At 43.5% G+C, this 12,933-nt stretch overlaps 1 protein-coding gene across 1 annotated transcript in view; it reads left to right on the top strand.

The window, feature by feature from the left end:
* Nucleotides 1-12,933, top strand: part of LOC147707025 (adhesion G protein-coupled receptor F5-like) — a 579,327-nt gene that overhangs the window by 59,485 nt on the left and 506,909 nt on the right. The window contains exon 3 of the mRNA XM_086925616.1: nt 4,194-4,252. Within this exon, the coding sequence (XP_086781742.1) occupies nt 4,194-4,252 (59 nt within the window). The remainder of the gene's footprint in view (nt 1-4,193; nt 4,253-12,933) is intronic.

Below are 12,933 nucleotides of genomic sequence, written 5' to 3'. Positions count from 1 at the left end.
AAGAGGTGGAAGAGATAACAATTAATCTTCAGGCGAACACAGAAGTCCTCAAGACACAAGTCTGTGACCTGCAGAATTCAAGCAAATTCATGGAGGCCAAGCTTTGCGAATATGAAGGGAGGTCTTGCTGCAATAACTTATGAATAATTGGGGTACCCGAGCAAGTGGAAGGACCTGCAACAGACCTTTTAGTCGAGGACCTCATCACAACACACCTGCAGCCTTGAGGGCTATCTAGATACTTCTCTGTCGAAAGGGCACACCAGGTCCTGGTAGGATGACTAAAACTAGGTGCCCCTCTGCAACCAATCCTGGCCCGAATATTCAATTTTCGTGACCATGATGTCATATTGCAAACGGCCCACAGTGCTCTCCCATTATCATATCAAAATAGCACAATCACCTTCTTCCCAGACTTTACAGAAAAGGTCCAGAGGCAGATGAGGTTCCTCAAAGTGAAAAAAGTCTTGAGGGATAAAGGGATGATATATGCCATGCTCTTTCCGGCGTGGCTGTGGATTGAGGCTGAAGTGGTGGCCTGGTTCCTCTTGACTTCGGATGAGGCAAGGGAGTGGCTAGACGGGTGATGAACAGTGGAGGGCCATAACCCCAAGGCTCGAATATATAGACAAGCTAAGCAACCTATGAAACACACGGAGTATGATGCAGAAGGTATTACAAGTCGTTAGGGAGCCATTAAACATACAGGGATAGACAGGAAATGTACACCTCTTGGACCCTACTTCTCGATAAAAAGACTGCTGGTGGCATTGAATAGAGACTTAACCTGAGGGGAGAGACTAGATGGTGCCAACCCCCATGGGCCCGGGTTGCGGAGGACCCTTGATAATAAAGCCACAACACACCAAAGAGAACTTGTGGGGTACAGATAATCTGAGTAATGCAGAAGACTGGTGTAATGTCGGTAACATTTTCTTGTTTTTGGCATACATGACGAGTGTGGTGGGTGGATGTGTCGAGCCACAGTTTTTCAAAGTAATAGATGGTGTGGGACGACAGGCACTCTGCAGTGTTGGGGGGCGGGTACTGCAGGAAGGCAGGGAGGTGGGGTTTATGCTTCTCGGTTCTGGGGTGGGGTTTAATAAGTATTACATGGGAAGGGAGGAGGGGGATATGGGCCAGCATTCACACTATGTTCCTCATTGTTCAACCAGTTGGAAAAAGTAGCAACAGAACTCCACAATAGACCATTGACATGTCCACCACTCAAATTACTTTCAAATTTCTCTATACTAATTCCACATAAATCCTATTTGGGTTCCCGAGTTGCGTGCTACTCACCGAAAAAGCACTTTGACGCCTCGTCAGGGGTAGTAAGCCCTATATAAATGCAATTACAATTGCAAGTACAATTGACAAGCATCTGCACAACAATACAGTCAAGGACAAGAAAATACCATCAATGAGTGCATTGACTGAAATTCCAAAAATATAAAAAATAATATTAATCTCAAATAACGTGTCTCCACACTCCAAATGCCTGATCACAACTCGCCTACAGTGCTTCGCCATATGGTTTTTGAAACTGAGGTATCTGATGATGAATGTCCTTAGGACCACCGCACAGGGTAACAAAACTTAAAATCAAGTACTAGGACCCAGTTGAGGAAGTATATGTGGAAGGAAAGGATGTTTTCCATTAGGAAAGAGTTGAAGATACTGCTTCTAGGGATCCATATCATCCGTTTGAGTAACCTCATCCAGGACAAGGAATGGCACTATGATTATGATCGATATGAGGAAGATACTCATTCCACGATCCAACAAGTGACTCGGGTACCAGTTGAGCCAGTTAAGGACTTTGGCAGATGCTGGCGAACTGCTACACATTTTCCTGAATCCACAATAGCTGATCTGAGAAGACAGAGTTCCAGACCATCCTTACCCTCTTACTAAATGCCTCCAACTTGACCTATGATACCCCAGACTCTGGAGCGTCTACCACTCTGGCAAACACCCACAGTATCTCTACTGCTGCATTCACCTCTTGTTGAGCAACATATAACACTGGCACCAGATAATATCTACTGTGATGATGGATATGAAGAAGGAGAACTTAAGAGCCATACTGATCAACATACAAACTAAGTATGGAACAACTATGTAGCGCAAGTAATGCAATATGTTCCTCCTCTGCCAGTGTCTTCTCCAGGTGATATAGGAGGTGTATACAAACCGTCAGAGTAATATCCATTATCAACCATATTTGATCTGAGTTCCAAAGTGATGACAAACCCAGCCCCTGTAGCAGCTGTTGTTCCCACACCGGAAAAAAATGTAAAGCCCTAAAGAATACATCTGCTTGCTCGACTGGCCACCCACTGGTAAATTCTGTGATCATGCAAGCAGCCAGAGGTGTCCTGGAAATCCCAAATCTCCAGGTTCTGCACAACCCGACAAGAAGGCAGAAGGCTCAATAAAAGTGGAAAAGGTGTTTCTGTTACACTTAGGTGCAACAGTTGTAAGAGCATCAAATGCACAGGAAATACTTGCCCAATACAAAATACAAATGTAGTTGGATATTGGACCGACCCTATGCTACAAGATGACAAAAAGGATGAGATGAAAGAAATCCTACATAAAGGGGAGCGTACATATTCCACTATCATCAACATTGCCATGGACACAGCCTCTACTGGTTTCAGATTGCTTTTGGCTGCAGCTGTTTTGTGCTGATCAATTTCAGAGGTCCAAGATAGGGTATTTGACATGCTTTATGTAGGAGAATGTTTATTTCGAAAGCATGTTGATAAATCTCTCCAGTCTGTTAAGACTGTTAGGGACAGAGCAAAATCGCAGGGTGTTCTAAAACAAAGGAGATTACACACCTTTTGTGGAGCTTGAGAGAGAGGTAAGTACTCCTATAGAGGAAGGTATCAAGTCTGCAGGTATCAACCATATAAGCTACCTCAGCAATCATAGCACCAGCAAAAGGTACAAATGTACGGGATACCACTACCTGCATCCCATCAAAGGCAGACCCTCATTTAAAAACTGCAAGTCAACATAGATGGCAAGAAGAATAAAAGGGACAGCGACATCTTTCAGGCAATGTCACAATATCTGCTTCCCAGATATCTTTTGTTGAAAAAGTATATCTATTGTTTCAGAGAAGGGGCCATTATATCATCAGACAAACACTGGAGTTCACCCGGAAACTTCCAGCAGCACTGCCATCAGTACCCAGCTAAACTAAATATTCTGCTACTGGGAACCGTCAATCTGAACCGCACAATTTTATTTTGTCTCTATAGAGAACCTTCTTCTACTGCATCCCCACCAATTTTGAGAGGCATCTTCCTGTTTCCATTCTGAAAAGGTAGGCACTCCTTCCATTTGACACGAGTAATCCTCAGAAAATTCCTTGGGGTTCTAAGGATTAGAAAATGGTTTCTAAATACTCACAAACAAGTGCATTTGTGGATGTTTCAAAATGTGAGGCCTCACCTGCCCTAACACGCCTATTTTCCCCCCAAAAAATGAGCTTCGCTGACATGGAAACTTTTGTGGGATTAAATCCTTTTGAAAATGTGGCGCAAACTTCTATACATCTGAAAAGTTATTTAGTGTTTGTAAGGCTTATAGCTTGTCATTGAGGCCCCCGTATTTCTATATCCATGGGACAGATATGCTGCACTGTTAAAAATGGATGTGCTCCAGTTAGACCAAATTGAAGTCATTTGCTGCTGGTCAACTGGAAGTTCCTCAAGGATATACACCACTAGTATCCGGTTTGTTACATTTCTTACTGCATTACTGCATGAAGGAGAGATGGAGCCTCTATCCAGGACTTAATGAAGGCAAGGTAAAATGCTGATAATTGGCCATTAGCAACATTTGCGAAACCTATTCACTACACAAAATGGACTATTTATACAATAGCTTTATGCGGCTTTTCATAATATTCAGGTATTTGTCCTTAATGTTCACTGAAACGTGCGGCCTTACTAAGGATTTGCTAGATTTTCAATGTATAACATTGACAGCTTTAAGTTACAGACTAAAAGTACCACTTCGGCGCTTTTAAAGCGCAGCAGACCAATTATTTAATCAACCAACCCCAATATGTTGCAATGTATTTACTGTATGTTTTGCCTACATCAAGTCAGGCCTTTCCTGCATACATTATAATATTATATTTTAATCAATTCTTTTGTAAACTTTTTTTTCAGTTTTATGAAAGATACCGAACACTACCAGGCTTTGTATCTGCAAATCTTACAAGTTTCAGGTAAGGATACCAGTTTATTAATTAGCAGACATGTAAGGTAGACCACAAATATAGTATAATATGATAAATAAAAATAATATAAATGAACCTCTAAAGTATATGTCTATGTCCATACATTGCGCATTCATTTATTAGTAACAATATTTAATAATGATAATAACTCACTTATATAAAGTTTATAGAGTTTACATAGAGCTTTATTCCATACTTTTGTAATTTCTAACCATTTTAAGTACAAGTAGAGGGTTGCGGCCTTACACAGGAAACCAACCAAACTCTGATTAATTCATCAAAACACTCCCTAATGCAATCCATCGTGACTGAGGTCACAAATACAAACGCTAAAACTATGAGACTGAGCTCTACTCACACGTGATATCAACAAAGGGCCTCATTTATGAGGTTTTGCCGTAGGGCAGCGCAGTAGGCCTTCCTGCTGCACTTCCCCACGGCAAAAGAAAAAGGCAGGAATGCGTCGTATCTATAAGATACGGCGCATTCCTGTCCTTTTCCCCTGCACCAGTGCACAATGGCTGCCGTGCACCAACACAGGCACCTTTGCACAATGGTGCAAGGGTGCATGCGTAGCGGGGATGATTATTTATGTACAGGAAGGGAACCCTTTCTGTTAAAAAATTATCCTCTTTCTACGTGTGCTGCAGAATGCAGCACACATAGAAAAAGGAACAAGCAGTTGCAATGCAATAGTTCTCGCCTTTGCGAAAGTTTGATCTATTGGCATTGTAAATGACAACGCCTTTTATTTATGTTTTGAAAACCTGCAAGCGGTGCGTAAACACGCACTTTGTAGTTATAGTCGTTGCTTATGAGAAGCAAGGCTGGCAGTAACTGCGCCTCTTTTACTTTACTTCTTCAAAGATCTCCCACTAGATATATAACGTACTAACTTTCGCAGCCTAAAAAGAGAACAAGGTCATACCTACTTTTTGTAATCCCCGTTATTAAGATTTTATCATGGGTTTGAAGAAAAATTCCATCCATCTAAGGGACCAGCTCAAACTCTGGAGCTTCATATTGTTATTGTCTTTGTTCATGATAAAAGCATGGTGCGTCTGTCTATATGCGCCCAGACATAGAATAAATCTAGGGTGTTTATCATGGGAAGCACCTTTCATAGCTGCAGTTACCTCTTATAGAAGGGTTAGTGAAATTCCGGCTCTGTCCACTGGCGATATTCATGGTTGTTAATACAGGTATGGTTGTTGTTACACTGTACGCTGCTTTTCTGTGGAAGGTTGTCCTTTTCATGTTGCTTTTCCTCCATTTTCCTTCCCTAATTCCTCTGCTCCAGGTGAGCACTCATTTCATAGCTTTGACTCTATAAGGGTTCGGGGGTATTTTGATAAGAACAAAGTATTCAGAGATTTGAAGAATAGTTTGCAAGACATATCTGTAGTTTATGGATCTCTGATGCCAACAATTTTTTTCAAACTATCTAATTTCCAGGGATTACTATGTTGCATCCGCTTCTGGTACAAAAAGCTCATTTTCCTCCTGGCCTCTCCAAGGGATGACTTTACCTCATATCATTCCCTAAGAGATCTGCAGAACAGCCACCTGGACATTAGCTCACACCTTCTGTAAACACTGCCACTTAGAGGAGAGGGCTCTAGGGGAGAAGCTCATACTCTACGTCATTAACGAATTGACTTAAAGCCTAATTCCTCTGAACCCTCTTTCTGCATGTTAAGGGCGTAATAATCATGCATCTATGTGAGACAGATGGAACAATAGCAGCAGACTGTGTAAATGTACCAATTCTCCTGGTTGGGCATCTTCCATAGTCCATAAGGCACACCACTTCTTTTCACACTTTAAAACAGAACCAAGATCCCTCTGGTGGGGCACCTTAAAGACCCCTGAGCATCCTGGGGACAATCACAAGCTCTCTGCCATGATTATGTGTAGGCTCTATTGGCCTCTCCTACCATAAGGTCAGTAGATGCGTTTATAAAGTGTTGTGGCTTTTCCTCTTCCCACCATCCCAGAAAGAGGCAAATCTAAGCATGGGACAAGAACGATATCCATGACCTAGAACTATTGTTAGAAGTGTGGCTGCACCCTCCACAACGGCACAATAACATGTACAGCACACAATTGTACACCTACAACTCTTGAGTCGCACTGCAGCGATATAGAGTGTTATTGGGTTAAGTATGCGGCAAAACTCAAAGCATTAGTACCACCAAACATCAAACTGCAGAGACACACAATGCAACATTGCATGAGTTACAATACCTCTCACTGCACAGATTTACAATACTATTCCAAAGTGCCCAGATATACTGCACTACTTGACTCTCATTGCACAGATGTAAATGTAAATGTGTTTCGATTTATATAGCGCACTTTAACCCAGGGGCCTCAAGGCGCTTGCTTAGGGACCCCGTCCTGGTATTCCCCCTGTGAGATACCCCGGCCGGGTATCCACAAGGTGAAAGCCAGGCATCCCGCCAGGAGGGGCCGTAGTGGAGATTAAGCAAGCTATTGCCCAGAGTCGCAGAGTGTGACCCAGTGAGTTGAGTAGGCACCAGAGCGAGAATTGTCGACTCTGTGGAATTTTTGAGCCCGAGACCCGCCAAGGCAGGGAATCGAACCCTGGTCCACAGCCGATCTCAGCTTCTGGGTCTGCCGCCTCTAACCACTGAGCCACGCTTCTCCACATGATGTACAATACTATTCCAGTTACACTGTGTCAAAGTGCATGGCTATACTGCACTACTTTGGTCTCAGTGCATCAATATGCATTCTTTTTGGATTATTTATAATGCATTTAGGGTGCATTGATTAAACCAGTAACATACATCACACTGCAGGGATATACAGTGTAATATCACAAGAGTTACAGTACGGCTCACTGCACAGACGTACAATACTGTTCCAGTTACACTGCAGTCACACGCTATCAAATTACAATCTTTTTGGATAACTACTATTGTTTTTACTAAACAAGTACCACCCGGCGATGGGGTGCGATCACTGCCGTGTGTCAAGGAGGCTCGTGGGCTGTGAGGAGGTGTGCTTTTGGAGGCTGCAAAACTTGGGGGAAGTAAAACCGTGACCAGCCCTCCCGCTGTAGAGGGGAGGGGCGGTCGCCTTCATTGTGTGGAGAAAAACTGGAGCAGTTCAGAGACAGGTTACCAAAACAGGGCCTGGTTTTAAAGCACAATTCCTATGAGAGGCGAGTGAGGAATGTATATATATTTAAACATATTTCCTATGCAGAGGAGGGAGTGGCTTTCTGCCAGCATTTAACCCCTACATCGGTGCGTGCGTTCACATTGGTAGAAATCGAACTAGGCGCAATGAAGTAATTTGGCCAGGATCACACGGCGCAGTCACACAGAGATACCTGGATTTCAGTGCAGGGTATCTTGCCACTTGACATTGTCTGCCCCCATTTGAAAGGTTCTATGACCCCTCAATAGCATACACGCAGCGCGAGGCTGCAGTTTTCCCGAAAAGCACCCCGAGAAGCCTGTGGTTCCAAAATGACAGCGGGTGGTTTGGCGGGAGGGTGGAAGGTTGCATTAGACAACATTTTCAGGTGGAAAGGAAGTGAGCGTATGGAACAACCTGCCTTTATAAGCGCGGGAGACCCAGGCGGTAAACGGACCCAAACATGCCTGAGAGGGAAATAATGGATGATTGGTGTAATGAAGGAGGGTGACCGCGATCGGGCCACGGATCACGTGGGGCAGGGTGAGGTGAATGGGTACATACATTGGACCTGTCAGTCAAATATGGAGTCTCTCCTTCACCACATTCCCTATAATGATGACCCCCAAGATATGATATATGACGTGCCCGCCCTCATACCACACACACACATGAACTAGTAGAGCTCAGAAATCTGTAAATAGGTCACAGCGGGTGGTGTATTGAAGCCTGCCTGTGAAAAGGACACATGCTATATTTCCGCTCACTTCAACCGAAAACGTCCCAGTATTAAAGGCTTTCCGCCGTTAGATGATGCGCTGAGCTGTGTGTGTGTTGGGGGGGTGTGGGAGTGGGTCCCAGTGCGGGAGACGCTGAAACATCTTGCGTGCAGAGGTGCTGCCATGGAAAGTTCTCACCGATAAACTCGGGTACGTGAACATTCCCACCATCATAGAGGCCGAGCCAGATGCTGGGCTCAGCGCAGGTGCTAGTGATTATAGCTGACAAGAAAGCTCGGTGGGTTAATGTGCCTGGCGCAGAGTCGCCCGGTGCGTGTGCCGTGTTTTCGAATGCCAGGAAGTCTGCTCCGTGGATTAATGTGCCAGCCTTGGAGATGTGTGTGTAATCATCGGGTCCAGTTCCACTAAGACAGCTCAGTGGGTTGACGTGCCTGTTTAGAGATCTGTGTGAAACTGGCATGTCAGCTCAGTGTTTTAACGTGCCTGTCGGGCACTTATGTCCTCTTTCTACCCATGTGGTAAAGAGTGAGCAGGGGTACAGCTAGTGCATAAACTACTGATATAGCGCCAATTACCAGAGCACGCAGACAGCTCTTAGACAGATCGTGCCTAGAGGCTTTCTCTGTATAGGGACAGAGATGCTTGAGCGAGCTCTCTTCACAGGCCATGCAAGCTCCTTCCTTGAGAAAATCTAAAGATTTTCCCACTTAGCTTCAAGGTGCTATGACGCTGCGTTTCCCTCCTCGTCTGTATTTGAAAGCATTGCCCTCAGTAGTTTATATTGCAAGCATACTTACATTTCTTTCTAAGGCTAATGCGCCATTAGTAACCCCTCACCCAAAACAAGCACTTGACGCCATGGCGTATAGTTTCTCTTTTTGTGCCTTCCCACTTGGACGGCCTGCTTTCCTTCTGGCGTAAAAGGTTTTTATTATCTTTATGGGGCCATCTGTTTTGCCCCATAACGATAACAAACCTTTTGCTGCAGGAAGTCAGGTCAGTTAGTCCAAGTGGGACGGCAGAAATAGAGAAAACTGTACGTCACCAAGTGCTCTTTCCCAATGGCCGGCCACCGTTTAGCATAAACGGTGACGCCGGCCAATGGGAAAGAGGGAAGGGGCTTAAAGCCCGCTAGTGAAAGCTAGTGAAAGCTCCTCAATCTACTTAGATCTCGCCAGCGAGACTGCGCATGCGCAGCCATCACAGGCAAAACCTAAAAACGAGGAGAAATAAAGATGTTTCTCCCCATTGTGCCTCCCTTATGCCTCCCCTGGGAAGGCCTAAGCTTTTGGCACTGCCTCAGATTTACGATTTCTCGTAAATCTGTGGCAGTGTCAAAAGGCCATGGATGCTGCTGGGAACGCCCCCTGCAACACCCATTGCACGCCCCTTTAATGCAGAACACTGCGTTAAAGGGACTAATATTTATCAGGCAGCATTATTCCAAAAGAAGTGGCTTAGTGCTGCCTGATAAATATCATGCAGGCTTCTCTGTTCCGATGGAGCTAGGGGCCTCGTAAATGAGGCCCAAAGAATTCCTGGAGAACTAAATCTATTACAGCATCTATGTGTGTGATCATATTTTGCTTTAATACTCCACACTTCATTGAGGATAATAGAGTGGCACCTGCTCTTTTACACTCAAATACCTATTACTTGCTGATCACTTATTACAACTTTGTTTCTCCTTTGTGACACAAATGTAGCTACCTTTGATCTTAGTTAAGAAGGGCCTATTTGATATGTCATATCTTGTTTAAGTGGAAAGGTCAAATCACCTCCTCATCTCCTTCACAGTGTTTACATCCCCATTCCCATGCCCTGTCACACAAGAAACTTGAGTGGCAAATTTAAGAGACATCAAATAAACTGACCAAAAAGGCAAAACCTACCCGGTCCATGAGGGCAAACTACCAGCGGAGCTCAGTGCCATCTCCCTCAAGTTAGTGGAGAGATGAGAGAAGGAAACTCTCCCTGTCATGGAAAAATTATTTCCTGGTTTGAGGACTGCACACCAAGAAGGTCCTATGAGTCCTTTTTTGATTGCCCAAAGAAGCAGTGTTTCCTCCCAGTAGCCACGGTGCCGCCCCACACGGAATAGTACACATAAAAGTTGGCTAATTTTTTGGGAGGGTTCCAGCTTGAAGGATAATGTTCTGGAAATCTTGTAGCTCTTGATTGAAGATAACGATTAATATTTAAGGGGCATATTAGCAAGAACCTCGTTAAAATTATTGCAGTTTTAACAGCAGAAAACTGCTGCTTAAACAGCGATATTAGGCTTGCTAATATGCGTTATAGAATTCCAATAGAAGCCAAGGTTAGATGTCCTGCACATCTAACCTGGGCTTCTTTTGGAATTCTATAACGCATATTAGCAAGCTCATTATCGCCATTTTAGCAGCAGTTCCCTGCAGCTAAAACAGCGACAATTTTAACGAGGGTCTTGCTAATATGCCCCAAAGTGATTACAAAAGCACTACACTTTCCCTGAAATCAGGAGACATTGTCCTGGGCCATTAAAATAACCATTCTGGTTATTGCTGCAGCAGAACAAAGAGACAAATCATGACAGTCATCTTATTTCAACTAGAGAGACAAAACAACATATCTCACTTTATTTTTTTGGGGGGCTTACGATGATGGAGTGCTGGTAACCAACTCTATAGTGAGGTGCTCTTTCCACTGCCTAAAACTACCCAAAGCTAATATACAGCACATGCAACAGAATCCACTTTGTCTAGGCGTTTCATAGACATTACTATCAACCATCTAAACAGGACTCATTTTTAGACCTCACATACAGGTCACTGAAATGGTGCACCTGTGTCATGTAAGTCTCTTGGTGGGCATCCAGTCCAAATATGTCTTTCACTAACTTCATTAAATAGCAGTATACCAACCATTTAGTTGTTTTAATAAAAACTATTTGTGAACATGTGTCAGACTTGCACAAGAAAATAATAAAAGTGCTCATACAGCCACTGATGTGTTAGTAAATCTACTCTAGTGGTGTGAAATTGATGTTCTAGAGCAGGACTGCTTCCCCCCAAACACACACACACAATGTGCATGTTTGTGCATATTCACAAAAATGTTTAGAAAACCTTCTGACCCGGAAAAGGTCCGCAATTTATTTTAGCTAGGAATTATGGGGGAGAGGGGAATGCAAACTACCCTGAATTAGTAGGGATTTAAAAGCTTCGCCAGCCAGAATAAAATATTTCCGAGAAGAAAGCATGCAAAAAGTAGAAATGAGCATTTCCACTGCACTCTTGAAAGTGCAAGTTTTCATACTTTCAGGTGAGGAAATGGATTTCAAAATATTTTTTTCAGAAAATCTGTATCTTTTGAATATTTCCAAGCAACACCTGGGAGAGTTTAGTGATTTCTAAAATGCACACACCTACATTGGTGGAATGTTTTAAACCTCTGGGTGCAAACTGTACTCCTCTCTCTTAAAATGTATCACATTGCATGTGTAACCTTTGATGAATACGTTTGATAAATTAGTTTCATTTGTTATGCCCTGCATATTGAAAGGATATTTATTGTCAGTGAAGGTTATTGTCATTTTTGAAGCCATAGAATCAATCTGTAGATTTAGTAAACGCAAGACCTTCAGTAAGACATCACACTAACCGTATATAAGGTGCTTCCACCTTTTAACACAGAAGCCCACCCACATACCAGCATTTGTTTGCGCTGTGCTCTCCACCGTATTAACGGTTCGTCACTACTTAGCACTGCGTTTTGGCGCTGAAGGCACACTGGTGGCGGTATAAGGTGGCATCTCCCTTCACTCCCCAGGCCCTAAACATATTACCCTGGAACACAAATCCATTTCTTACGGGGTATATTTCTTTATGTTTTCTTTGTGGGTGACAGGCTGAACTCCCATTGAGTCTTCTCCGCCCAAGACGATGAGAAAGTACTAAATAACCACAAGGACTCCTCCCCCCCCCATGACGGACGAGAGGAAGAAGACGATGTCTGTTCCTATGTAAACCCAAGGGAACCATTTCTTTATTTTTTTATTTTTATTTTATTTAATGCACTTTTATAAAGCGCAGACTTTAACCGAAGGTGTCAGAGTACTGTACAATAGAACCAGTTACGTTACATGAGAGAACTGTTGTAGGAGTAAAACAAACAAAAATAGCAGGCCATAGAATCGGAGCGACGCAGGCAAACGGCACACAATCTCAAGCACAGCATGAACAGACTGTACAAGCAAAAAAAAGAATAAATTTGACAAATTATACAATGCCTAAAGAACTTCCTGGCGAACAATAGCAGGCCATAGAATCAAAACAACGCAGGCAAAAGGAACACAATGTCAAATGCAGCAAGCACAGGATGTACAAACAAAAATGAAAATATTTGTGACAAATTTACAATGACTAAAGAACTTCCTGGTGGGGTCTGAGAAGGAGGGAATTAGTTCTGCCAGTGTCTTTGGAATAAAAGAGATTTGAGGTCCACTTTGAAGATCTGGATGGAGGTGATGGCACTGAGCAAAGGAGCTAGCGAGTTCCAGATTCTCACCGCATTACCTGAGAACGATTGTGCCAACAATTTTTCCCCTTTGAAGGTGGGGGGTTCAAGAAGGAACTTTTCTGCATTCCGAGAAGGTCTTGAGCCTCCAGACAGTTTGAGTTTATTTGCCAGATAGCAAGGGGAGGAAGAGTGCAAAGCTTTGTGGGTGATGCATGCTGTTTTGTAGATAGCTCTAGCCTCAATGGGAAGCCATCGGAGAGA

The sequence above is a fragment of the Lissotriton vulgaris genome, chromosome 6, assembly GCF_964263255.1.
Source record: "Lissotriton vulgaris chromosome 6, aLisVul1.2, whole genome shotgun sequence".
Taxonomy (NCBI): Eukaryota; Metazoa; Chordata; class Amphibia; order Caudata; family Salamandridae; genus Lissotriton; species Lissotriton vulgaris.
The sequence above is the reverse complement of the archived record's forward strand: the minus strand, read 5'-3'. Positions and strand labels throughout refer to the sequence as shown.